The sequence below is a fragment of the Scedosporium apiospermum genome, assembly GCF_000732125.1.
Source record: "Scedosporium apiospermum strain IHEM 14462 chromosome Unknown SEQ_SAPIO_0096, whole genome shotgun sequence".
NCBI classification, from domain to species: domain Eukaryota; kingdom Fungi; phylum Ascomycota; class Sordariomycetes; order Microascales; family Microascaceae; genus Scedosporium; species Scedosporium apiospermum.
In genome coordinates, this window is record NW_015971797.1 from 196894 (window position 1) to 220409 (window position 23516).

At 52.9% G+C, this 23516-nt stretch overlaps 6 protein-coding genes and 1 pseudogene across 6 annotated transcripts; 4 read left to right on the plus strand and 3 right to left on the minus strand.

Moving 5' to 3' along the window:
- Window positions 1–765: 765 nt before the first annotated feature.
- On the plus strand, window positions 766–4492 carry SAPIO_CDS5018 (uncharacterized protein; the record flags this gene model as incomplete). The annotated part of the gene is made up of 4 exons (XM_016787425.1): window positions 766–1190; window positions 2094–2362; window positions 2892–3961; window positions 4052–4492. The coding sequence occupies 4 exons, from the start codon at window positions 766–768 to the stop codon at window positions 4490–4492; spliced, it is 2205 nt and encodes a 734-aa protein (XP_016642927.1).
- A 933-nt stretch (window positions 4493–5425) lies between these two features.
- SAPIO_CDS5019 (uncharacterized protein) lies at window positions 5426–6240 on the plus strand (the record flags this gene model as incomplete). The annotated part of the gene is made up of 2 exons (XM_016787426.1): window positions 5426–5557; window positions 5650–6240. 2 exons carry the CDS (start codon window positions 5426–5428, stop codon window positions 6238–6240), a joined length of 723 nt encoding a protein of 240 aa, XP_016642928.1.
- A 599-nt stretch (window positions 6241–6839) lies between these two features.
- Window positions 6840–7982, minus strand: SAPIO_CDS5020 (uncharacterized protein; the record flags this gene model as incomplete). The annotated part of the gene is made up of 2 exons (XM_016787427.1): window positions 6840–7555; window positions 7661–7982. 2 exons carry the CDS (start codon window positions 7980–7982, stop codon window positions 6840–6842), a joined length of 1038 nt encoding a protein of 345 aa, XP_016642929.1.
- Window positions 7983–10207: 2225 nt separating this feature from the next.
- Window positions 10208–13156, minus strand: SAPIO_CDS5021 (uncharacterized protein; the record flags this gene model as incomplete). The annotated part of the gene is made up of 5 exons (XM_016787428.1): window positions 10208–11693; window positions 11783–11973; window positions 12041–12374; window positions 12498–12712; window positions 12797–13156. The coding sequence occupies 5 exons, from the start codon at window positions 13154–13156 to the stop codon at window positions 10208–10210; spliced, it is 2586 nt and encodes an 861-aa protein (XP_016642930.1).
- Window positions 13157–15536: 2380 nt separating this feature from the next.
- SAPIO_CDS5022 (uncharacterized protein) lies at window positions 15537–19797 on the plus strand (the record flags this gene model as incomplete). Its single annotated transcript, XM_016787429.1, has 8 exons — window positions 15537–15671; window positions 15764–16886; window positions 16958–17419; window positions 17503–17600; window positions 17660–17960; window positions 18649–18797; window positions 18869–19414; window positions 19597–19797. 8 exons carry the CDS (start codon window positions 15537–15539, stop codon window positions 19795–19797), a joined length of 3015 nt encoding a protein of 1004 aa, XP_016642931.1.
- A 71-nt stretch (window positions 19798–19868) lies between these two features.
- SAPIO_CDS5023 lies at window positions 19869–20309 on the minus strand (annotated as a pseudogene; the record flags this gene model as incomplete).
- A 677-nt stretch (window positions 20310–20986) lies between these two features.
- Window positions 20987–22942, plus strand: SAPIO_CDS5024 (2,3-bisphosphoglycerate-independent phosphoglycerate mutase; the record flags this gene model as incomplete). The annotated part of the gene is made up of 3 exons (XM_016787430.1): window positions 20987–21251; window positions 21343–22077; window positions 22137–22942. The coding sequence occupies 3 exons, from the start codon at window positions 20987–20989 to the stop codon at window positions 22940–22942; spliced, it is 1806 nt and encodes a 601-aa protein (XP_016642932.1).
- Between the last annotated feature and the right edge of the window lie 574 nt (window positions 22943–23516).

Genomic DNA, 23516 nt, shown 5'->3' on the forward strand with positions numbered 1-23516 from the left:
TTTGGAGGAATAAACAGTGGACAATTGATAAATATGAACTCGGGAGAGTAAAGAGTTGGTCCTGTAGTAGGGATGTTGATGATTGAAGGAGAGAGGAATGTCTTGAAGAGATGAAAGATGTAGCGCGACGAAGTTGGTGATGTTTATGAAAGAGAGGTGGGAAGAGGAAAAGGTTTGGTGCGTCACAATTTATAATGAGGGGAAACTCATGATTCCTAGCAGACGCCAGAGGTAGTGCCAGCTGAAGGTGATACTGGAGCAACGCAGATATCAATAAGAGATGTGAAGCAGAGGTCTAGAGGAACGATCTGGAGCAACGGCCTGGGGCAGCGGTCCGGATGAAGGGACTGCAAGAGATTTGATGGTCGTTGCCGGTAATGACGCTTCTCATACTCCAGACTCCCTTCGGCTGGCTTTAATACGAATGGTCCGGACGATTCTGAGTGATTCAATGAGAAAGAAGACTCGCTCTTGAATCACGTAGCTAGATATCCAATTCGACCTACCCCGGAGCACTGTCGTGTTTTCCCTCTTCAGAGTTCACAAAAGAGCTTCCTTCCCAATATTAATATCCTCAACATCGATAAGTGCTTCATATTGTATTATTGGACACCGTGTGGTCTTTCTTTTGTCAGTCTAGAATAGGCTATCTTCTAGGAAGCCATTAGACAGAAGCATGTCCCGTATTCCCCCAGCTCAAGGGAGCAAGAGGAAAGGAACATTGGAGACACACCGATGGGGAGTTATGGGCATTCTCATAGACTCATGGTTTCCGCATTAGCCCTCGACAAAGGCTCCAGCTCGATTCCCACGACCCTGATGAGCTACAGCAGTAACTTCGATGCTCCTAGCGAGCAGACGGCGCAAAGATTGAGGGGGGTCATCAAGAGCAGGTCTCCTGTAGCCGACAGACCTATTCAACTGAAGGACGAGGAACATCAGCCCGAGCATATCAGAACCACCAAGACACTGAAGGATCCGAAGTCGCAAAGTCGATTCCAAGTCACGACGTGTTTGTCAGCTCAAGCGGCTCATGGCGCCTTCCCTCGATTTCATTCTCATGTAATCACCACCTCATTCATTGTTCATATCCTTCAAATACGAGGACACGGCAAGAACTTCCAACCGAGCAGCTCAAGCAGTGGTGACACTTCGACCAGTGGCCAAGTGGTCGTTGGAGCGCTCAGAAGGTTAGAAAATTGCAATTTTCGTAGCTCGTGGGAAGCTCCCGGATTCGATCCTGGGGCAACCCGCGAGCAAGCTTTTTTTATTTTTATTTTTATTTTTTATTTTTTTTATAATCCATCCATTTGCCCGTCCGCTATTTTAAACTGATACTTTTTTTTTCCTTCCAATTATTTCCAATTTATTCCTTGTTTCGTTGACGTTTAAACTGTAGATGGGGTGATGTGTCGTTGTGAATCCCTTGAATGAAGACTTCATCAAAAGTCCTGTTCGAAGGTATTTGTACTGTACCTCGGTACCTTGGTACTTCGAGGTCGATCGGCTCCGCTGTCGAGGTTGAGCTGCAATTTGTGTCCTTGTTCCTCGTTCCCAGCAACTTGGTGGGCACCTGCAAGTGCTTAATTTCGTCAAGAATTAAGGTCGTGGAGATCCATGCAGCAATTGATCGAATTCGCGAATAGGAAGACGCGCTGTGGAACCAAGTTCAGCAGAGGTGGACAGCACAGCCCCGATGAGCACCAGTACCACAAACGAAGCAATTGATTCCCGTTACTGGGTGGATTGATTGGTTTCATCGGAGGCCGCTCTTCATGATAAACGACGTCGTCAGTTCCTCGACCTAACCAGATAATCAATCCCGACCCGAAGTCGAAGTACTCCCAGGGCAAATTTCCACGCAGCAGTACATCCGCTCAGCTCCTGACAGTCGCGAGAGTCGAGACCCTCGAGCGCGTCTCTCCTTTCTCCCTAGTCATTGACAACGAACAACGAGCGCAGCGCACTATTCCCCTGCAAGATTAGACTCTTCCCCAACTCCTTTTCCACCTTTAAATTCTCTCTTTGCCATCCCCTGACCGCCAAGTCGTCGATCTATTTTAAGGTGCTGACCCCCCTCCAAAACCCACAAGAAGCTCCCCGAATGCCACCAAGCACAAGCTCATTGTCTGGTTGCACATCATTGTCGTCAATGGTCCCGCTCATCTCCTCGCCATGGTCCTGAGGCTCGGTGGCCACATGACGCCCATCCGATTGCCTGCTCTGCCAAGTCGGCCGCTCCTCCAGCCCCGGTCGCAATGGAGCTCATCTGGCAGAATTCGAATCCGGGGGCAGCAACCGCGTCTGTTTTGGCGGACTTCGCGTGCGTTTACTACGCAGTCGAAGCGCCGGGTGCTTGACGGTATGTGTTAGAATTGTGTTCCTTTGTCGTCGCGTCTCCAAGATGCATGTCGTTGGGTTTCCCACCACCGTTTATTATCCCGGACACACCTTCTCCAGCCAGGTTTGGGAGAAGAAGGCGGCCGGCCCAGTGGCATGGAAGGGGCCTGCATCCAGACTCTTGGCTTTCTACATTGGGATCAAAGAACGCCACAGTTGGGACGAATCGATGAGCTTCATCCGACCAAGTCACAGCCATCCAAAAGTTGCCGCAGTTTGATGCGCATCGTTTAGATACCACTGTCGCAGCCTGGCACATGAAAACATGCAAGGTACCACTACTCGCTCATTTCAATTAAGTGCCAAGTGGTCGGGAATAGCTTCATATTACTGAGGTAGTCTTCACTTTATTCAACTACTATCCCTGCTCGAGACCACTTCTATACAAGGCCATCAAATTCCCTTCAACATCTAAAGCGAATACACAATCGCTCAAGTCCATATCGTACATCATTACTCCCTCCAAGTACTAACCCGACCAGACCGTCCAGACTTCGACAGACAGAGATATGGCTTCCCCCCACCAGAGGAACCAACCCTCCTCCAAAAAATGGGCGAATCCGCCGCCACAACCCTAGCATCCATCCTCGTCCTAGCAAGCGGCTTCGCGTTCGCCGCCTACGCCTACCACAAATCCTACAAACGCGTCGTCCTCCAAAAGATGGCCAACGCCTTCCAACCGGGCGACCCCGTCCTCGAACTAGCTGCCCTCGCCAAGGACGTGCCCTCCACGGGTGCACCCGACGGCCGCTGGGTTCTCCGCGATGAGCAGGTGCACGTCGACGAGATCATCGATGGTAAAGCGTCGGGGCATTATTACCTCTTAATAGGTGACAAGGGCACAGGGAAGAGCAGTATGCTTATTGAGGCTATGCGCAAGATTGACGGGGAGGGCGTGGCTATGTTCGAGGCCCATTCCGATCTCGAAATCGTGCGGATACGTCTCGGCAAGGCCCTCGATTTCGAGTTCCATGAGGACTACATCGGCGGATACTTTAGCGAGCGTGGACCGAGGGATTCGACGGCCCTTCTCGATATCGAGAGGGCCCTTAACAAGCTCGAGAAGGTCGCTCTCGTCAGTAGGCGGAAGCGGGGCAAGCCCCTCGTGCTCATCATTAACCAGATGCACCTTTTACGCGACGACGAAGACGGAAAGGACCTCATCGAGCTGCTACAGCAACGCGCCGAGCAGTGGGCCGCGGCTAATCTCGTCACCATGGTCTTCAACAGCGATGACTACTGGGTGTACGAGCGGCTGAAGCAGCTTGCTACGAGGATGGAGGTTATCCCTGTGATGGATCTTCCGAAGCAGCAGGCGCTGTCTGCCCTGCAAAAGTACCGACATAGGTATTTTAAAGAAGATGTGGAGCATAGTCTCCTCGAGGAGATTTATGACATGGTCGGCGGTCGGTTGAGCTTTCTTAACCGTGTGGCCAAGAGTAAGGATATGCTAGGGACGTGCGAGACGATCATTGATGTTGAGAGGAAGTGGTTCTTGAACCAGTGCTGGATCCTAGGTGCTGAGATGGATGACGACGTTATGGATCAGCAAAAGTGGGCGGTAAGATTTTTTCTCCTTTTTTTTTCTTTATCGTTGAGCTTCCTAATATCATTTCTCTCACCTCGATCACGACTAAATCTCCCAAACCAGGCCGCGGCAATGGTCCTAGCCCTCGCCCTCGTCGACAAAGAAGAAGAAATGGACAAAACCTACGACCCCGAAACCGGCCACATCCTCCCGACCTACCCCTTCCACAAAGCCCAAGAGATCATGACGCGCTGCGACTTCATCCGCCGGCTCGACAGCCTCAACCTCTTCTCCATCACGGCCTGGGCCGACGTGCGCGCCAGCTCCGTGCCCATGCACCGCGCCTTCAAGGAGATTTGTTCCGAGCCCGGGTTCAGGGAGCATCTCGAGGCCACGATACAGCGGATTGCCGATATCGAGAGTCTTGGGAGGACGAGGGAGTTGGTGGCGAAGGATCTTGTCCTGGGTGGGGAGTATCATATTGGGAAGGGGGATTGGAAGACGGGTGGGGTGGTGGTGAAGTTGAAGCAGGCCGAGGAGAAAGATGACGACAAGAAGGATTGAGCTTGGTGAGGGCGGACGGGGGGGAAGAGCGAGGTCGGGTTTTCTCTCGCTTTGTGCTTTTTTTTTCCGAGTCCGGGGATATCCGCGTATCTTCTGGACCTGGTGTGTATACTATCTCGGACGTTCCGGTTGTGTCCATCTTCGGGGACTTCTCTCTTTTCGGTTCGATGGCGGCGACGGCACGATTCCAGGCATAGACGATCATTTCAATACATGTTTCCTTCTTTGTCCAGCACCACCGCCTGCTCCTTTTCCCATGAAGACTCGAGTCCTTCCTACTTTGTTCCCCTTCTTCATTTGACAAGAGAGCTAATTAGGCAGGAGATGCGATTCAGTCTACCTGGTCTAAGTGGACGATCACATACTTCTTTCTCCCAGGCCCTTCCTTCATCTCCAAGATGGATATCACAAGATGTCTGCCTCCCTAGAGCACTCATCCCCATGATTCGCTTCCATTCTCAGCCATACCATCCACAGATACTGGGGTGCACTCTCCTCCCAGGATTCCTGCTAATCACTCCACGAGCCAGCCTAATCAATAACAAAAAGGTGATCCACGATCTCATTTAATCTGCCTATCAATCAAGAAGGAACCGCAAAGAGCAACGATCGCTAGAGTTCGACGCCCATGGCAACAACTCAATCACCTGCTCCCAATGCCTGGCTATATCTAGCCCTCTTCTTCTCCCCATCCTCCCAGCTCTTGAAACTTCTTCCTCTTTCAACCACATCCTCATTCAATCACTCGACCCAAGGTGACCGAGCGAGAACCATCAACCTCCAACAGTAAGTTGTCCTTTATAAACCCAGCCGATCCCTTCTCCCTCATCATCAGAAGTCGAATCCAAAACGCATCGAGCATCCAACTAACTCTCCTCCGCAAAAGAATCCAAACAAACCACATCGATAACCAACAACCTGACCGAACAAGCAATGCCTCCCAAGACCCCCACGAACAAGTCGCCTGAGAAGGCCTCGGCCTCGAGCTCCGCGGTCCCCGAGTTGACGGCTTCGGAGACCAAGCTAATGGCCCTCGCATTCGTGTGTCTCAGGGAAAACCCTAGCGTAAGTATTTTTCTTCATTCTGATTTTTTTTCCCCCTTTCATCCTGGTTGTTTTCTCAACTCCCATCCATGCCTCTCTTCCCCCATTCCCAGTGTGGACATGGCATATTAGCACTGTACCCCACCACCACCACCACCACCACCAGAGGGAAGGAACGAATTTGGCTAACCACCAACCCCTTCAAGCAGATCGATTTGGCCAAATTTGCTCAGTTGGGCAATTACAAGAATGTCTCGACCGCAAGCACCGTCTGGTCGCGCATCAAGCGCCGCGCAATGGAGGTCGGAAAGCAGACCTTCCCCGACGCCGCGGCCTCGGACAACGCCGTCGCTACGCCTTCGACGCCCGCTGGCAAGGTTGAGCCTAAGGCTACTCCCGGCACGGCCGAGACTCCCACGAAGCGTAAGCGTGGAAGTGCCAAGGGTAAGGGAAAGACCAAGGCCGGTGATGGTGAGGAGGCCGATACCGATGGCACTCCTGTGAAGAAGCAGAAGCGCACTCCCAAGAAGAAGAGTGTCAAGAAGGAGAAGGAGGAGGAGGAGGCTAAGCCCGCTGTTGAGGAGGAGGCTAAGGCTTCCGTTCAGAAGGAGGAGAACATCCTGCCTTCTATCGAGAAGGGCCATGGCCAGACTGTTGTTGCCGATGACAAGAGCGGCGAGAAGTCTGTCGTCGAGAAGGCCTAATTCCTTTTTTTCTTCTTCCAGCAAGGATGCCGATGTTAAGCAGGAAGGGTTTCTTTTTTTCTTTTTGTTCTCGACAAATGGCGAAAAACGCCCCGGACTCCCTCGCGGTTTCGAGTCAACATGTTTATCATTCGGAGATGTTCCTTCCCTGCTCCCCTTGTCCGGGTTGAGCCACCCTTGTTTTTTTTCCCCCTTCGCGCTATAGTTTCAGACGATCGATGAGTGTGAACAAGGAAAGCATGTTTGAAAGCGCAGTCGGAAAAAAAAAAAAAATGGAAAACATAAAAAAAGGGGGTATATGAATGGTTCTGTCGCGTGTACCTAGATAAAATCTTCTAGTTGTCTCGGTCAATCCAAGTCTTTTACATCTCCAAACAAGTTGTAGGTGCTCGTACTCCTGCTCATTAAACATTGTGCATGCCTCCGTTCTAAGAACCGGTACTATCCGAGTGAATGTAAAATAAAAGAAAGAAAAAGAAAAGAATGGCCGCCCAAGGGGATATCATAAGTGCTCCAAACTCCAAAAATCCAATCTTCAAGTCAAGTTCGAACCTCCCAGTCAAAACTTCGCAGAAGAAAACCCCCCACTTCGGAAGTCATCACGACCTCGACGCCCCCTCCGCCCCCTCGGAGCCATCCCTCCCTCTACTCCCACTCAACTCCAACCGCTCCCCAATCCCCATCCCCGCCGCCTCCCCCCCTTCCCTCGCATCCTCGCTCCACCGCTTATACACCTCCGCGGGCAACTCCACCGGCTCGACCCTCACATCCTCGGGCGCCCACCCACTAATGACTCCCTCGGGCAACTTATCCAAATCCGCCATGCCCTCCTCGCCGGCTGCCGACCCCGTCTCGACCATCGTCGAAGGCGACATCGAGAACAGCCCACCGCCAGTGGTACTAGCGGCAGCGGTAGTCCCCGCCCTGACGGCATGCCACTCCCCCAACCCACCCCTCGGCGCATCGTCGTCGTCGTCGTCACTCCGCCACGCGACGCCGTTGCCGCCGCCGAAACGCTTCTTCGCGCGGTGTTTGGAGTGGCGCCAGGCCCAGAAGGCGAGGACGGCGACGAGGAAGGCGACGGAGAGGCCAGTGGCTAGGCCGGCTATGTCGTCGGTCGTGAGGCCCTTGTGGGATGGGGTCGGGGGTGTCGGGTTGGAGGAGGGGGCGGGGGCGGCATGGATGATTGTGAAGATGGAGGAGTCGATGTAGGTGGAGGGGGAGGTGGAGTTGGCGAGGCGGAGGGCGTAGGAGCCTGGGGAGAGGCGTTCGGGGATGGTCCAGTTGTGGGATTGGTCGGTGTATGGGATGTCGTCTGAGATGGGATGGGTCAGTAGGGACGAACATATGAGATCTGCGAGAGCGCATTGGGGGGGGACAAAAGAAAAAAGAAACGAGGTAAGAAAAGCAAGCAACTCACAGTCAACAGACACGAAATTCGTCAAGGGAACATGTCCCGCCTCTGCAATCTCCATCATAACATGGCCATCCCAATCACGATTGTCCCCCCTCGTCTCCCACCTCACCTCGACAGTCGAACCCGTAACCAAAGTGACCCCCTCCGCCGGATGCGTCACGACAGCAAACGAGGAGGACGCGCCGCCGTCACCGTCGCCCTGGTCGCCCTGGTCGCCATTGGTAGTATCGTTTTCGGCGCGGCGGAAGGATGCGACGCCGGCGTTCACCAGGGACGTTCGGAGTAGGAGCAAGAGAGGAAGAGGTAAACTGTGGAACTTCTTCATCGCCGACGTATTACAGTTATTATGTGGAAGGAGGGAGTGTGGATCGAAGCAAAAATCAGGGAAATAAAAAAGGGCCGTTTGGGCTTCTGCGATGCAGTGGGGTGGATTGATCTGCTCTCAATATCGGGCAGCAATATAATCCAATCGGACGGGTTGTTTTCCAGGTTTCTCTGGGGAGGGACCTTTTGATCTTCCTTTTTGTTTCTGGAAAAACCTGGTAAATTGAAGTTGGATCAATCTGGCTTTTTGTCTTGGATTAAAAATGGAAAGTAATCCCGCGTTTCGTTGCGTTGGGGGGAGGGTGTGTGTCGTCGGGAGAGCGATGATTTTGTTCGATTGGAGATTATTTGAGGCGATGGATCCGATCTTGATCTTTCCCCCAAACTCCCGAAATATAAAAGGAACTTTAAACGAAGAAACGCTTCGCTTAAAGCTGGTTCTCATTGACGCAAGGACCCCCCATTAGTTCAGTTGAGACTGCGTCAGGAGAACAAGGCAAAGAAGAGAAGGGAGAGAGCGCCACAGACAGAACAGAGAGATACAGAGAGAGACAACGAGACAGAGAGACAGAGAGAACGAGACGGAAGAGACCAATAACACCACCCGCATCGTGCAATGCAATCAATCAATTCGTGGTAGTAAAGAGTAAAGAACAGACGCTTTCCCCCATTCCGCCATCCCTCGTCCTGCGCCTAACACGACCCAGAACATCGTCACACCCCCCCAAAAAGCATCCCATGAACCCATGAACCCATGAGCTCCCCAATGAGCCCATGGCTGGTATCTCCAATATTCGATTCGCATCCCAGCAGAGCCTAGTTCGATCTCTTTTCCCAGTGCATCACACCCCCACCGAATCCGTACTCCGTGCTTCTGGCTCGAGATGCCAACTCTGGGCATTTTCTTGGCCCCAATCCCACCTCGCCCCCGGGTTGCGCGTGCGTCCACGACGACCTCTCATTCGATACCGCGCTAGTGGCGGCGCCCACTTCGAGAGCTTTCAATCTTCATTTGTGCTAACCCAAAGCCGCTGACCTTTTTCCTTGGGCAGCGGACTAGTGGACTAGTGTAGGGAGGAGTGGGGGAAGGGCCTGGACGGTCGCCAGCTGCACGTTTTCGTTTCCATCTTCACCGTAGGGTGGGATCGAAAGCCCGAGGAAATAGACTTGTCACGAAGTATTCGGGAAGTCTTGAGATGTGATCGTTCTTCGCTTTCCCCCTCCTTCCCCTTCCCGTTGTCTCTCCCGCCCCCGGGTTCAGGAAATTAGGGGGCGGGCGCGGGAGGTGGAGGGGGACGGACGACGTGCGTCGAGTGTGAGTGCGCAATCAAAATCGATGCATTGATGGATCGTTGATGATGCTGGTCGCTGCGACCTCGCTTGAAGCTGCTTCCTACTTCGTACTTGTCCTCTTCCTTGCACACTGCGGAGCGCATATACGCTAGATAACTCCGGCCTGCACAGATAAAACCAGCCCTGCCATGCTGGCTCCTCACGATAGAGACAAGACGCGATGGAAATACTCGAAGAATTGATAAAGGAACCCAAACCCTTCAATCACCGGAAATCCACTGCAAATATTCGGCAAGTGGGACGGTCGTACACGAAGGATCAAGTGGGTTCGGCATTCTCGCCATCACAGCCCTTCCATCACAGCCCTTCAAAGCTCGGGGGGGGGGACAACAAGATCAATTGCAAATTCCCACCTCCTCATTAAACATCTTTCCGGAACATGCATGGATGCACAGATCCATGCCGCCAAGCACGTCTTGCATGGCCCTCGGTGAGCACGAAGTGTACTCGGAAGCGGAAAATCCATCCCGACTAATTACCTGACTTGCCATTTGAATGCTGTATGCATCTCGATCCTTCGAATGGAACAGAACCAAGTCTGGGTCTTGTCGTAGAATTTCAACCACTCCCCCATGTCCTGGCCCTGCCCAGCCCGGCACTCGAACTCGACGGAAGAATAGCTCACATCCGAAAGGCACAAAAGTCACACGATTAATAACTGCCATTTGAACATTTCGAGCTTTTATTCGTATAGCTCATCTACAAGAGTACTCTCGTACAGCGTACAGCGCCCGAATGTCACCGTCATCCATGACGATACCGTAAGATACCCTCAGTCTGTCAGGCTTGGCCCACCAACGCCCAATGCGCCCATCCTCGTAGCTCCGGTTTTTTTTTTTTTTTTTTTCTTCTTTTTGCTTTCCGTCACCCCGTTTACTTCTTGAAAGTAGCACTCCTTCCACCGTGAATAGGAGGGGCCTTCCTCGCACCCTTAACGCCCTCCTCTCCCGTCTTCGCATACGGATCGAACAAAGCCTTGCCCTTAGCAGGACCCGCGCTTGCGCCCGCACCCGCACCTTGCTGGGGACCTGCGCGCTTGCCGTGCAGCACAGACTGGGCCTTGGAGTAATCAAAGGGCTGCACCTCCTCCTCCGCCCCTGCGCCATTCTTCGCTTTTTGGGCCTCGCGCTGCCTCTTCAACTTGGCCTTCTTCTTCTCCCGACGTGAAGTCCCCTTCTTAGATTTCTTGCTGTCTCGGGATTTCTCCTTGTCCCCAGATTTCTCCTTGTCCACCGACTCCAATTCGATTGTCTCCTCCGTGCTCTCGGCTTGGCCCTCTGAGGAGGATACTTCCTTGGATGAAGATGGAGAATGCGTCTCAGCCTCGGTCTCGCCCTCGGTCACGGGCACGCCCCCGTCCTCCCCCTCATCCATCTCTTCATCCTCATCGTCCTCCTCCTCCTCTTCATCAGCACTATTCTCAGCCTGACTAGTGGTGGCCTGCTCGCTGTCTGCCTGTCTCTTCCGCTTCAATCCCGCCTTGAGCGTAAACTCGCCATCCTCAACGGCCGCCTCCGCCTCTTCTGCCTTCGCAACAGGTTCGACAGCAACCTCGGCACCATCCTTCGTTGCGCCGTTCGCATCTTCTCGCATTGCTGCGCGTATCTCCTCGGCGCTATAGAGCCTCTGCCACGGCAACTGGATGTACTCGTCCTGATCCCTCGTCGACCCGGCACCTTCCTCCCAGACACTGCTCACCTCCATGTCGCCGAACAGCTGTGACCTCGCCATGCGACGGACCTCCAAATCTCCAACGTCGAGCGAGTAGTCGGTGTCAAGCGCCACGCCAGATGCTTTGCCTCCGCGCGTCGCGCTTCCATCCTTCAGCTGAGCACCGCCTATCAGGAACTGCTGCAGAGTCGGCCCGTCTGTGCCCCTGGCTTGCGCCTCCTGCACCACCTTCCAAAGGTCGTTGACTTCGACCTTCGCCTGCCAAGCATATCGGGGTAGAAGGCTGTGCAGCGCCTTGAGATCGGGCGGGAGAATCTTAGCAATATCCCATACGCCCTGCGTAGGGAGCACGTAGCCGACGCTTTCGTCGTTGCGGCGAGCCGACTCGTCTCTCCATTTCCATACCGCGCGGAACACGGAGAACTGTTGGCTGTTGAGAGGCGTGGGCTGCCTGATAACCATATTATACCAGCCCTTGGTACCGCCGCCCGTCTCCTCGATGAAGACGGGGTTCTCGTAGCGGCTCAACGCCTGTTCGCGGGACTTTTGGAGAACCGCCCCGAGTAGGTCCGCCTCTGGATCGTTTTTGTCCGACTTTTCGATCAGCTCGTTGCGCATCATGTCGTAGATGTAGAGGAGGAAGTGGGTATCAGAACGAGCGTAGAATAACATCTCCTCCGACAGGGGGCTAGAACAAGAGGCCACCGAGTTAGTTGCGGCTCATCCCGAAATGAAGAAAGGTTACGAGACATTGCAAGTTCGTAGATGTAGGCCTACCGTATGCGCCAATCCGCGAGCTGATATTTCTTATCGGCGTCAAAGTCGATAAACTTCTTGAGCAAAAACGCCAAGCTATGCGACTGGTAGCTGAGTGCCTTGGACGCAAAATGCGTGTCAAAGTACCCCACCAGATACAAGCCAAGATCTCGCTGCAGCCAGATGACGTCCATAAATGCTCCATGCAGGACCTGCACACGCGCAACGTTAGTTTCACATCTGAAAAAAAGGCGTGAGGAAGAAAAATCTCCAAAATACCTTGACAATCTTGGGATCGGCAAACACCTCATTGAGAACCTCAAGCCTGTGTCGCCATGGCCTCAGCGTATCTATAACCCAGTCGCGGTCCCTTGTGCTAATCTGCATGAGACTAGTAAGGCCCTGATACGTCCTGTAGTCGTGATGCTCCAAGTCAATGGCAATCTCCGAGGCCTTCTTTAGTTCTTCCAACATCTCAAGTACCCCCTCGTACGTATCCACCCACGTAGCCTCGCTCTCCTCCATAGGCCGGTACTTGATCGGGTCGGCCTTCTCAAAGACGCGCTCTGGGTAGTCCATTTCGCAAATTTCAGTCTCATAAGGATGCTTGTATCTAGACCTCCCGTCCTTTGTTAGCATTGAACTAGACTGCCACAGTTTCCTGCGCCGTCTGTAGGCACATCTCTTTCCAATTCCCGGGGGGATAAGGAGAGGTAGAAAATGTAAATAATCATACTCTGAGGACCCGTTGTTAGACTCTCCACCAGTATCAATACGAAGGCTCTGTTCTAGGGGCTGAATAGCGTGGGGTTTCTTTGTGAGAAGTGGCTTCCAGGGGCCGGTGGGGAAGTTATTGGGGGCGCGCTCGAAGAGGAGCTGGGGCTTCGAGATGTTCGCCTTTCGCTGATTAGGTTGCAGAGTGAGTGACTTTGGCTTCTTGGCAGGAGGCGCCTACGAAAGAAAAGAGGTTAAACACATATCACGAAGGCCAAAATACATCCGATGGGGAGAGACCCCAAGATGGGACCAACGAACCTTGTCGGCATCACCAGTCGGAGCTTCCTTCCGCTTCACCAGTCCCGTATACTCGTCAAGGGCAAGGTCGGCTTGTTCGAAAGTGGCATCGACGACGTCCACGATACGGCGCCAGTTCATATCAATATCCTCAATTTCTTCGAGCTTCGGCGGCGCCGCACGGCCCGGTCGAGGAGCGGCTTTAAGCAGCTGGGTCGCGAGACCCAGGATCCGGCTGGTGCTTTCATCGAGACGACGGTCGATGTCCGAGTTCACCGTTCGCTGGAAGGGAAGATCTTGGGCTGCTAGTTTATTGGTGGCTTTTATTGTCGAGACCAGCGCCGACTGGAGGTTGTCCTTGACCGCTTTGAAATCCTCCATCTTTGCGGTTATGCTGGGCGTTGGGTGGGAATGAGTGCGGTGGGATGAAGTCGCCGAAAACCTGGACTGAAATAAATTTCGGAATGGAGAAGAGGATTTAAGATCCAATGGTGTGGATGTAAAAAGGGTGGGGTGCAAAATAAAGTTAGTACAGGTACAGCTGAAATGTCATATTGGGCTGTAAATGTAAGAAGAGTATGTGTTCCTGGTACCTATAGAACTTAATCCATTGGTTGTTGAGAGAGTGTGAAATTCTTATCGATAAGGACCTGCAATTGGCAGGAGGACTGAGAGAAAGTGATGGATCACTCCTGCCGATTTGCCTCCCGTCTTACAAGAGCCTTCACCTTAACATATTCTCATCATCACCATTGCAAGTTGCAGCGAGCGTACTTTATCAATTTTATAACCTCTGAAAGAACTCGAGTTTTTTGTTCTCTATTAAAAGGAAATTCCATTCAGATCATTCAGTACCTTCTTCAAACCCCAGCCAACTTCCATAATGTCAGCCTCTCTAGCATCTGAGTGTAATGAAGTGAAAGAGTAGGTCGACTCCAGTCTTCCTATCTCCCTCCTCTACTAATACTTCTCAAGGCGCTACGATACTTGTTTCTTAAAGTGGTATAGCGATAGTGAGTACAAACAGTCCTCGATCTCCCGCCTCTCATTGCCAGAGTCATTCGAGTGCGTCAAACTAACCGAATGGGCACTTGAATAGAATACTTGCGTGGGAATGGAACCGACAACAACGAGTGCGCCGGCCTCTTTAAGGAGTACAGGAAATGCTTAGAGGTGAGATGCCTATGCCATTGACTTCAGATTCCCATTGATTCTCCGAGTATCCGTAATGCTCACCAATTTGTGCAGGTCGCCCTCAAGTCTCGAGGCATTGACAAGCTATTGGACGAGGCAAGGGAAGATAACAAAGAAAACGACACGACCTATATGGGGAGAAAATGTAAGGTCTCCCTGACCACTCTCAAAGCTGCCATCTAGAGGCTATACTTAGAAACATCTAACAATTCGCCAGAACGAACGCCTCATCCTTTTACACATCTCACCCCATCTCGTCTCTCCAAGCCAAGGGCTAAGAGTACCAAGAGTACCCCCCTTTGCTACATACGAACTTTTAGAATCGCGTCAGAACATGATTCGCATCTCTCGGGCAACCAGTCGAACTGAGCAATGGCTTGTATCACGCTCCAGATGGACGTCGATGGCCCTCGCAGTGGCTCTTCTCCCCTCTGGCGCACTTGTAACATTACTATTTAATGGGAACCCATCTACATATATATGCGATACCAGTACTTCTTCTTTTCTGGGAAATAATGTCTTTTTTAGAACAGTTTTGGCCACCCTCATCATCTCCTCCATTTCTTCCTTGCCACCATTTCGTGAAGCAGCGCTGCCTTTGACAATGTTGAAGCGCGGATTAGTCGACACCACCCATGTGCAGCTGCTGACACCTGTATCAATTTCCGCCTGCATCTGCTCCCTGAATCTGGCTTTGCTGCGCCCCTGTCCAAGTCGCTTCAAACAACCTTGCAATTAGTGACGATCCCTGAACCAGAAATAGCACGACGTACCGCAACATGCTCGCCCTCGGGTATCCACCTTCATAAAAATGAATCTCCCGCCGCAAGAGAAAACAGCGCAAAATGGACATCTTGATCGATGCTAGGGAATCCGCCGAATATCTCTGAACTTTCTCCGCCGCCCGATTTCTACTACGAAACGAAATAAACCTACCAAGGACGACACAATCATTCCCACGACGACATTTTCCCTTCCCTCGCCCCAAGTGCAGAGAGGCGATGAGACGACGCCTCGAAAGACGACATAGTCCATGCACGCCTTTTCGATCTTCGCTTGGGCAATCTTTGTGGCCGGATACATAACTGCGCGCTGGGATCTCGTTACCCGCCTTTATGAGCTTGCCATCTTCGCCTGGGAATACGGAGTAGTTGCAAGTAGCTCCCGCATTACCTGTCCTTTTTTCCTCCGACACTTTGGCGGGACATGTCTAACAGGACGTACACTCTCTAGACTCGGGCAGCTGGGGGATTCCTGATCCTCACATTCTTCTTTCTAGTTCTGTTGATTCCTATACAAATCATAACAAAAGCAGAAGCTGATCTGGTGGGTTCCAAACTACCTGGAGGTCGGTGGAGGAGCGGGGAGAAGAAGGCGACGCGTTTTCCCGATCAAGTGGTGTTAACAAGGACTTCTCTTCCAGCACGTTCGAGGTCCAAGATTCGGCCTGTCTGCCCGAGAGCAACTGCGACGACGAGGCTCCTTCTAATTACCCACGCATATCACACAAACAAGACGCTTGATTCGAACGACACACGAGTACACCTCCTGAGCAGCACTCGCTGCGATGCCGAGATATGATGGTTTGATGAGGATCTTCTGGCCGGCAGACATTGCCCGATCAGAGTTTCCCGGGGTCATAGTGGGATGGAAGAACTCCGAGCTCGACGTCTTTGTCGTGGCTGTTCTAGACGTCGCCGATGTTCGTGCTCCCCAATCCACAACTCTCTGAAGAGTGGGATTTATTTGCGCTTTGTGTTGCGGCTAAAGACTGACCTTCTGGACCGTTTGCAGCCCAATAATGTCGAATACCATTTAAAGATAGGAACCCTCCTGCGAAACTCCAACCATGCGGTCAATCGAGTCTACGAGCTCTGCGGACACTTGTCAATGCATGTCCTCGGCGTCATAAATGCGCCCGAAACGACCAGCGTCGACCCATCATGGGTACGCGCAACAACGGGACCGAGTTACCCCGTCCCCATCATCCGCTGCGCCCGAGCATCCAACGTCCAGATCGTCCTCTTCAAGAGACCGCAGCCTCTCCGCATGCAGTACATGTCGCTCAACCCCATAGCACTCGACCTTGAGGACAAATACTTCGACATGCCCACAAGCGGCATCGAGGCCGAGCACGAGCAGCAGGAGCGCGAGAAGCGTGAGGAAAAGCAACGATTAGTCGAGAAGCTCAAGCAGCACAGCATCATAAAACGGACGCTCTCGCCAAAGGAAAAGACGCTGCCCCGCGTCATTAATCAGATTAACTGGGCGTGGGAGCTGGAGCAGTTGCTCCAGAAGAACCTACATCTGGTCGGACCCCGGCCGAAGCGGCGTCTTAGCGTTTCTGAGCGGGTTGTGGAGTCGGCGAATACCGTCAAGGATGCGGCGATGTCGTGGTTTTGGAGCCTGTTCATCGTCTACGTCTTCCCCATTATCCAGCGGTGTTTCGCGCTCATCCTCCTTGGGCATCGCGTGATGACGGAAGTAGTGTTGCGTATATTGGAGTTCCGAGCGCGACCTCATCATGCCGCCCTGAAGGATCTGTCGGCCACGGCGCAGCAGGTCGAGATAAGACTGCAGCAGTTCTGCTACTGGCCCATCCAGCACATGAAGCTTCGGCAGCGAAAGAACGATTGGGCGAGCGTCACGACGAGCCATCCGGACTATATCCGCTTCTTCAATAGCTTATGGCTCGTTGCCAATGACGTTATTATTGGAATAGCCATGGGATCCTATATCATTGAGCATGCTGATTGGGTAGGCCAGCAGATTGGTATTTTGCTGAGAGTATATACCGTGGAGGCGTTGCAGACTAGTATAACATGGCTTATGGGTTGGCCCGCGGGTTTGAAGCTCAATAATGAGTTGGCTGCATTCTTGGGCGACCTTTTCCTTTGGGTTATAGACTACTGGTCAGGTAGGTGCAGATCTTGAGGCATTAAACAGTCGGACCAGATCGGACAGACACTAACTATCCCTTCCTTTCAGGCTTCATCGATTTCCTTCAACCTATGCTACCGCACATAATATGGTTCATCGGCTTCTCCAGCTTCGGCGGCGCCAGCATGCCCCTCGCCATGTTCTCCGACCTCCTCTCTGCCCTCACCATCCACATCTACTCCTTCTACCTCGCCTCCGCGCGCATCTTCAACTGGCAGCTCAGCATCCTCATCTCCCTCTTCCACCTCTTCCGCGGAAAAAAGCACAACGTGCTTCGGAACCGTATCGACTCGTGCGACTACGACCTCGACCAGTTGCTCGTCGGGACCATCGTTTTTACGCTCCTCGTCTTCCTGCTGCCGACGGTGCTTGTGTTTTATCTTAATTTTGCTATTGCGAGGATGATTATTATCTCGCTGAAGGCGGCCTTTGATACGCTTCTTTCTTGCTTGAATCATTTTCCTCTTTTTGCTATCATGTTGCGTATCAAGGATCCAAGTCGACTCCCAGGTGAGCAAGCAGTCTGAGGGCCCTGGAGGCGGTTTTCATCTCCCTCGGGTTACTTTTGGACATGAAACTGACACTCGTTACAGGCGGTGTCCGATTTGAACTTGGCAAGAGCCATCCTGTCGTATGGTCACCGACAACCCTCTCATTGAATCGGCCGCCTACCTCCGTCATCCATCTCAAGGTAGGCAAATATTCCCCTCAGGTTACCTAGCTAGCATCTGGCTAACCCCCTCTCCGCAGCCGATTCCTTTAACTTTTGGCGCCATGTTCCACCAGTACCTGCAAATGGCCCAACGCATCCGCAAACACTACCTCTCCCCCACCGTGCTCCTCTGCCTCGTGACGGGCAAGTTCGTGCCCCCCATCGACAGGAAGAACCTCTACAGCCTCCAGTACAGCATGCTTCCCGCGAAGCGCCCCGGTATTTGGGAGATGTGGACGGCGCTGAGCTCGTCGACGGCACCGGCGAGGAAGCCGAGTTGGGCGGTGAATGGGGTGAGGAGGCATCCTTTTGGGGGGTTGCCCGGGAGGGCGAGGAGTGGTGGGGTGCATGTGAAGTAGAACAGGGGAAGGTGGAAGTGGATAGTAATGTTTAATGAGATTTTATTAGATTTTCTTTGTTGAATTAGACGGCGTGTTTTAAGGCGAGACATAGATGTCAATATGGTGGTAATGTTGTGCTTCAAGAGACCGTCTCTCAGAATAAGACTAAATGATTCAAGCCATAAATGTAGATATCACCATACGCCCTATTCTCGGAGAACCTGAGCTGATATGTACTGTTCCGATGAGGAGCAATTTTGCTACAAAATAAATATCCTGGGCTTTTAATACGTTTTTCTATTTTCGAGCCAAGTTCGGGGTTCTGGTGAAGATGTTGGTGCAGCGAAGATGAGTGGACAGCTTTTTGGCACCCCGCCCCCTCATTCCCGGCAAGCCTGTTTAGCCCAGGCAACATCAAACTCTTGTCGAGACCTGAACTTCTTCCAGAGAGATATTCGAGCGGCCGCAGCTTTACATATACCCTCACACAGGGACCTGGACGGTCTCGACGACATAAGAGAATGAGCAATAATATTCCAAAGTTCTACCAGCACTTCCAGGCTGAAGTAGCGAGTATGGTCCCACCACCTCAGCACAACGAGACCCCAAAAGGATCTCTCACCATCACTATGTGAAACGAGTTTACGATGACATTTTAAATTTTAACAAAATTCTCTTTGTATTAGACCTAGATACCGAAATAGTCCAGCTTTCCTCCGCCTCGTCACGACAAGACGCAATAGATAGCATCCGCGTGGGAATCACACGCCTGTCGAACGAACTGGCAGATGCAGCCGAGTATTTACCTACTTACGACCAGAAGTCATACACAGAGGTATGTTTCCAATGTTTGCCTCGAGAACTCTTTTACTCTGCATGTTGCGAGGCTACGGGAAATTCTAACAGCGAGTGGACTCAAAGACGATCAAAGGCTTGACCGACAAATTAGACAGGGAGGTAGACAAGGTCGCGCCGCGACAACGCTTTCAATTCAAAGCCCGGTCCAGAAATGCAGCTCAAGCAACAAAAGAGGACCGGAGACACAATGTCGGGGTTCTAGCTAGCTACCCTGAGACCCAAGAAGGGTCAGCTCCTCCTCCCAAAGAAGACGCACCCAACGAGAAGGACTACAACCAAGAGCTCAAAACCTCCCCAAGCACAGCTCAAATCCGCAGACCGAGTTTCTCCGCCGCCAAGACAATCTCGCTATCAGGCCACCGCAACCTGCATATCGTCCTCCCAGCCTCAGCCGCGCAGGCCGCCACCTACGGCGACCTGACGGACCTCGAGGGTTGCGTCGTGGACATGTCGGTGCCAGCGAGCGGCGCGACGGCATTTTCGGGCCTCGCGTTGAAGAATGTGCGAAGATGCGTCATCATTACGGGGAGTGTTGCGGGTCCCGTTCACGTCACGGGGGTGTCGGATTCGATTCTCGTGGTGGCTTCGAGGCAGGTGAGGATCCATGAGTGTAGGAATGTAGATTTTTATCTGCATTGCTCGAGTCATCCGATCATTGAGGATTGTACTCGGGTTCGGTTTGCGCCGATACCTGAGTGTTATGTATGTTGTTCCAGTCCGCCCCGTTCCCCCTCCTTTCTTCCGAGTAGAGTAGCAGAAGCTAACAGCGGCGAAAGACGCCTGCGTGGTCGAGTACCCATGAGAATAAGTGGGATCAGGTCAACGACTTCAAGTGGCTTAAAGCTGACCATAGTCCCAACTGGAGCATCCTTGCGGAGGACAATAGGCTGGTAGGCGATTTCTGGACGGAATCGGTGGCTGGCAGGAGGGATACTAGCGTCGCGGAGGTATTAACATATGGGGGTATCTCTACATAGAAACGTGAAATAAAAGAAACGTGCGCCGGCAGAGAGGTTCGACTTAGAACAAGCCTCTTACATCTCCCCGATCAGCTCTCCTTCTCTGACGTCGACGACTCCTCAGCCGTAAATTGCGCTCCCCTCTGTTTCAGCTTCTCGAGAACCTCGCGCTGCAAGCGTATCCGCTCCTCCAACTCAGCAATATCCTCCTCCTGTTCCGCGATGGTACGGTCCATATCCGGCAAGCTTCGCACCTGCACCCTTGCTTTTTGCAGCTTATGCTTCAGATGATCCGTGGCGGTAGGGACATCCTTAAGAGAGAGACTACCGCTGGCAGGCCCCGGGCCGGGCGTGGCGCCAGTGGCCATGGGTGTGCTGCCGGGGATACCACTTGGACCGGCCGAGGACTGGATGGTGGCTCGAAGTCGGGTGAGGAGAGTCGTTAGTTCGGTCAGGGCATCGAGGGAATCTGGTGAGAGGGTCGGTGGGAGCGCTATGGGGTCCTGTTGGGACGAGCTTGGCGTAGGCATTTTTTGGGGGTGGCGGTGGTGGGTTGTTGGGCCGATTCGGGATGGGGGGGGGGATTGCTTGTGATTTTGGGCTGGAGATCTTGGATGCTGGATGGCTGAATTTTTGATTGAGACTTCGGGCCAAGTTTCCGCGTTTGGCACAAGCCTTGATCGATGTTCAATGCAACATGCTCTTAGAGCTTATCCCTGCAAAAGCATCAATTACGAGACGAAGCAAGAATCGTGGGAGGCGATTGGAGTGTTGAGAGGTGCAGCAAACAGGAGTCGGCACTGTGCCGCCTGCAAAAGATGCCGCGGCAGGAACAGTGCGAAACGTGCATGATACGTCAACGTACGAGATGCGTTGTCCAATGGAATGACATAATCTCGGTTGCTGCTGCTGCTGTGGGAACCCCGCCGTCAACAATTTTTCTGGGAAGGAACTCCAAGTGGGATGAGTTTGATTCAATCCCGCCTGCCCGCCTTGAAATCCCTAATAATACCGCAGAGCTCGGGTCATTTCGCAGTCTGCTCTTCTCTTGTTTCACTTTTCCTTTCTCAACGATTTCCCAACTTTTTAAACCCATCCGGCAGTATAATTGTCCAGGCTTTCTGGCGAACCGAGCCAGTCTTCTTCTCTATTCTGGCACTTAAGCTCCAAATTACCCCTCCAAGATACATCCCACTTTTATCCCACCATGGCCCAGACAGAGCACAAGGCCTGCCTCAGTACGTCGTATTCCCAGGTCCCCTCTCCTCCGGATAGCCCCAAGGCAGAGGCGAAGATGGAGACTGTGATGGGGCTTGGGCATACCGGCGGCGACGAAAAGGCATTCGACCTCGATCCCAGCCTTCCCGCCCCTCAACCCGAGTCTGCGCTCAAACCCTCAAGCCCCCCCGCTGTTCCTGCTTCTGCTTCTGCTTCTGCTACTACCCCTTCTTCTTCTGCTGCTGCTTCTTCCCGTCTCAAACCCGACTACGTCCTCGTTCTCTGCTACATTCTAGTGTACCTAGAGGTTGGCTGGCTAATCTTCATGGTATTACGCTCGTACAGTCGTGATTGACGGATGGGGCATCCCCTCCGAAGAATCCCCCAAAAATGGTGACGCCATCGCCGCCGCCGAAACCCCCTACATGGACCAGTTCGCCCGCGACGAGGCCGGATACACTGAGCTCGACGCCTCCTCCCTCGCCGTCGGTCTCCCCGAGGGCCTCATGGGCAACTCCGAAGTCGGCCACTTGAACATCGGTGCCGGCCGTGTCGTCTGGCAGGACGTCGTGCGTATCGACCAGACCATCAAGACGGGCCAGTTCAGCAAGAACCCCGTCGTCAAGGAGGTCTGCGAGTCTGCCAAGGCCGGAAACGGAAGGCTTCATTTTTGCGGTCTCGTTTCGCACGGCGGTGTTCATACTAAGCAGACTCATCTCTACGCGCTGCTCAGGGCCGCCAAGGAGTATGATGTCCCCGAGGTTTTCGTCCACTTTTTCGGAGACGGCCGTGATACCGACCCCAAGTCCGGCGCCGGATACATGCAGGAGCTCGTTGATACGATGAAGGAGATTGGTATTGGCAAGATCGCTACTATTGTCGGTCGATACTACGCCATGGACCGTGATAAGCGATGGGAGAGGGTTGAGGTTGCCCTCAAGGGCCTTGTTCTAGGCGAGGGCGAGCAAGCCACCGACCCCGTCCAGGCTATCAAGGACGCCTACGCTAGGGGCGGTGATAGCGACAGGGATGAGTTCCTGAAGCCCATCATCCTCAACGGCCAGGAGGCCCGCATCAAGAGTATGTGAACTTGGGGGGGAAATGCTTGCAAAGATGGAACCTCGGCTAACTTCCCATAGACAACGACACCGTCTTCTTCTTCAACTACCGATCGGATCGTGTCCGACAAATCACCCAGGTCCTCGGAGACGTCGACCGCTCCGTGCTTCCCGACTTCCCCTACCCCAACGTCACCCTGGTTACCATGACGCAATACAAGGCCGATTACCCCTTCAAGGTCGCCTTCGAGCCCCAGAAGATGGACAACGTCCTGGCCGAGTGGCTCGGCAAGCAGGGCGTCGAGCAGGTGCACATCGCCGAGACGGAGAAGTATGCCCACGTCACCTTCTTCTTCAACGGTGGCGTCGAGAAGGTCTTCCCTCTCGAGACCCGCGACCAGAACCAGGACCTCGTCCCCTCCAACAAGTCCGTTCCCACCTACGACAAGGCCCCCGAGATGAGCGCGGACGGCGTCGCCAACCAGGTCGTCAAGCGCCTGGGCGAGCAGAGGTTCCCCTTCGTCATGAACAACTTTGCTCCCCCGGACATGGTGGGCCACACGGGCGTGTACGAGGCCGCCATCATCGGCTGTGCTGCTACCGACAAGGCCATTGGCAAGATTTACGAGGCGTGCAAGAAGGAGGGATATATTCTCTTCATCACTGCTGACCACGGTAATGCTGAGGAGATGAAGTTCCCTGATGGCAAGCCTAAGACGTCACATACGACGAACAAGGTCCCCTTCGTCATGGCTAATGCGCCCGCCGGCTGGAGTCTCCAGAAGGGAGAGGCTGTCCTTGGTGATGTGGCGCCTACTATCCTTGCTGCTATGGGCCTGCCTCAACCTGAGGAGATGACTGGCAAGAGCTTGCTCCAGAAGGCTTAGGCGATGTTGAGGACAACAGTCACCCGACAGTTGAAGGAAAAGAAAACCACTTGTGAAATGTATTAGAAGGGAGGGCATACGGTCGGTGCGTTGATTGAAGAAAACAAAATCTTAAAGAGAAAAAAAAAAAACATGGGAAAGATCAAATGGGAAGGGGTTGGTGTTGTGATGATTGATATGAACATGGGAAAAGCGAGTAGACTATTTGGGTTGGTTGGGTAAACGGATGTAGACGGCTAGCGGATAGATGAATGATGATACTACTTTGAAGCGTGGCTTGCTGTTTCTTGTCCTTTGTGATACCAAGTTCTCGGTATTCACATCCAGCCCTGGGTAGAGATTGTAGAGTGCATCCCTGCAAGGTACGGGTGGCGAGGTTCTCATAAGGGTCTGGGATATGAAGCCATGATCTGATGTCTTCCCGGCAGTTATGGTGAGGAACAAATCGACGAGTCGTTTGCATGTTCCCGCTGTGCTTCCGCCGGGAATCGATCGGGAGGGAGGCAGGCAGGGACAGAGCGAAAGACCCTGCGTATGACGTGTGCTTGACATCACATTGCAATGGGATTTGATA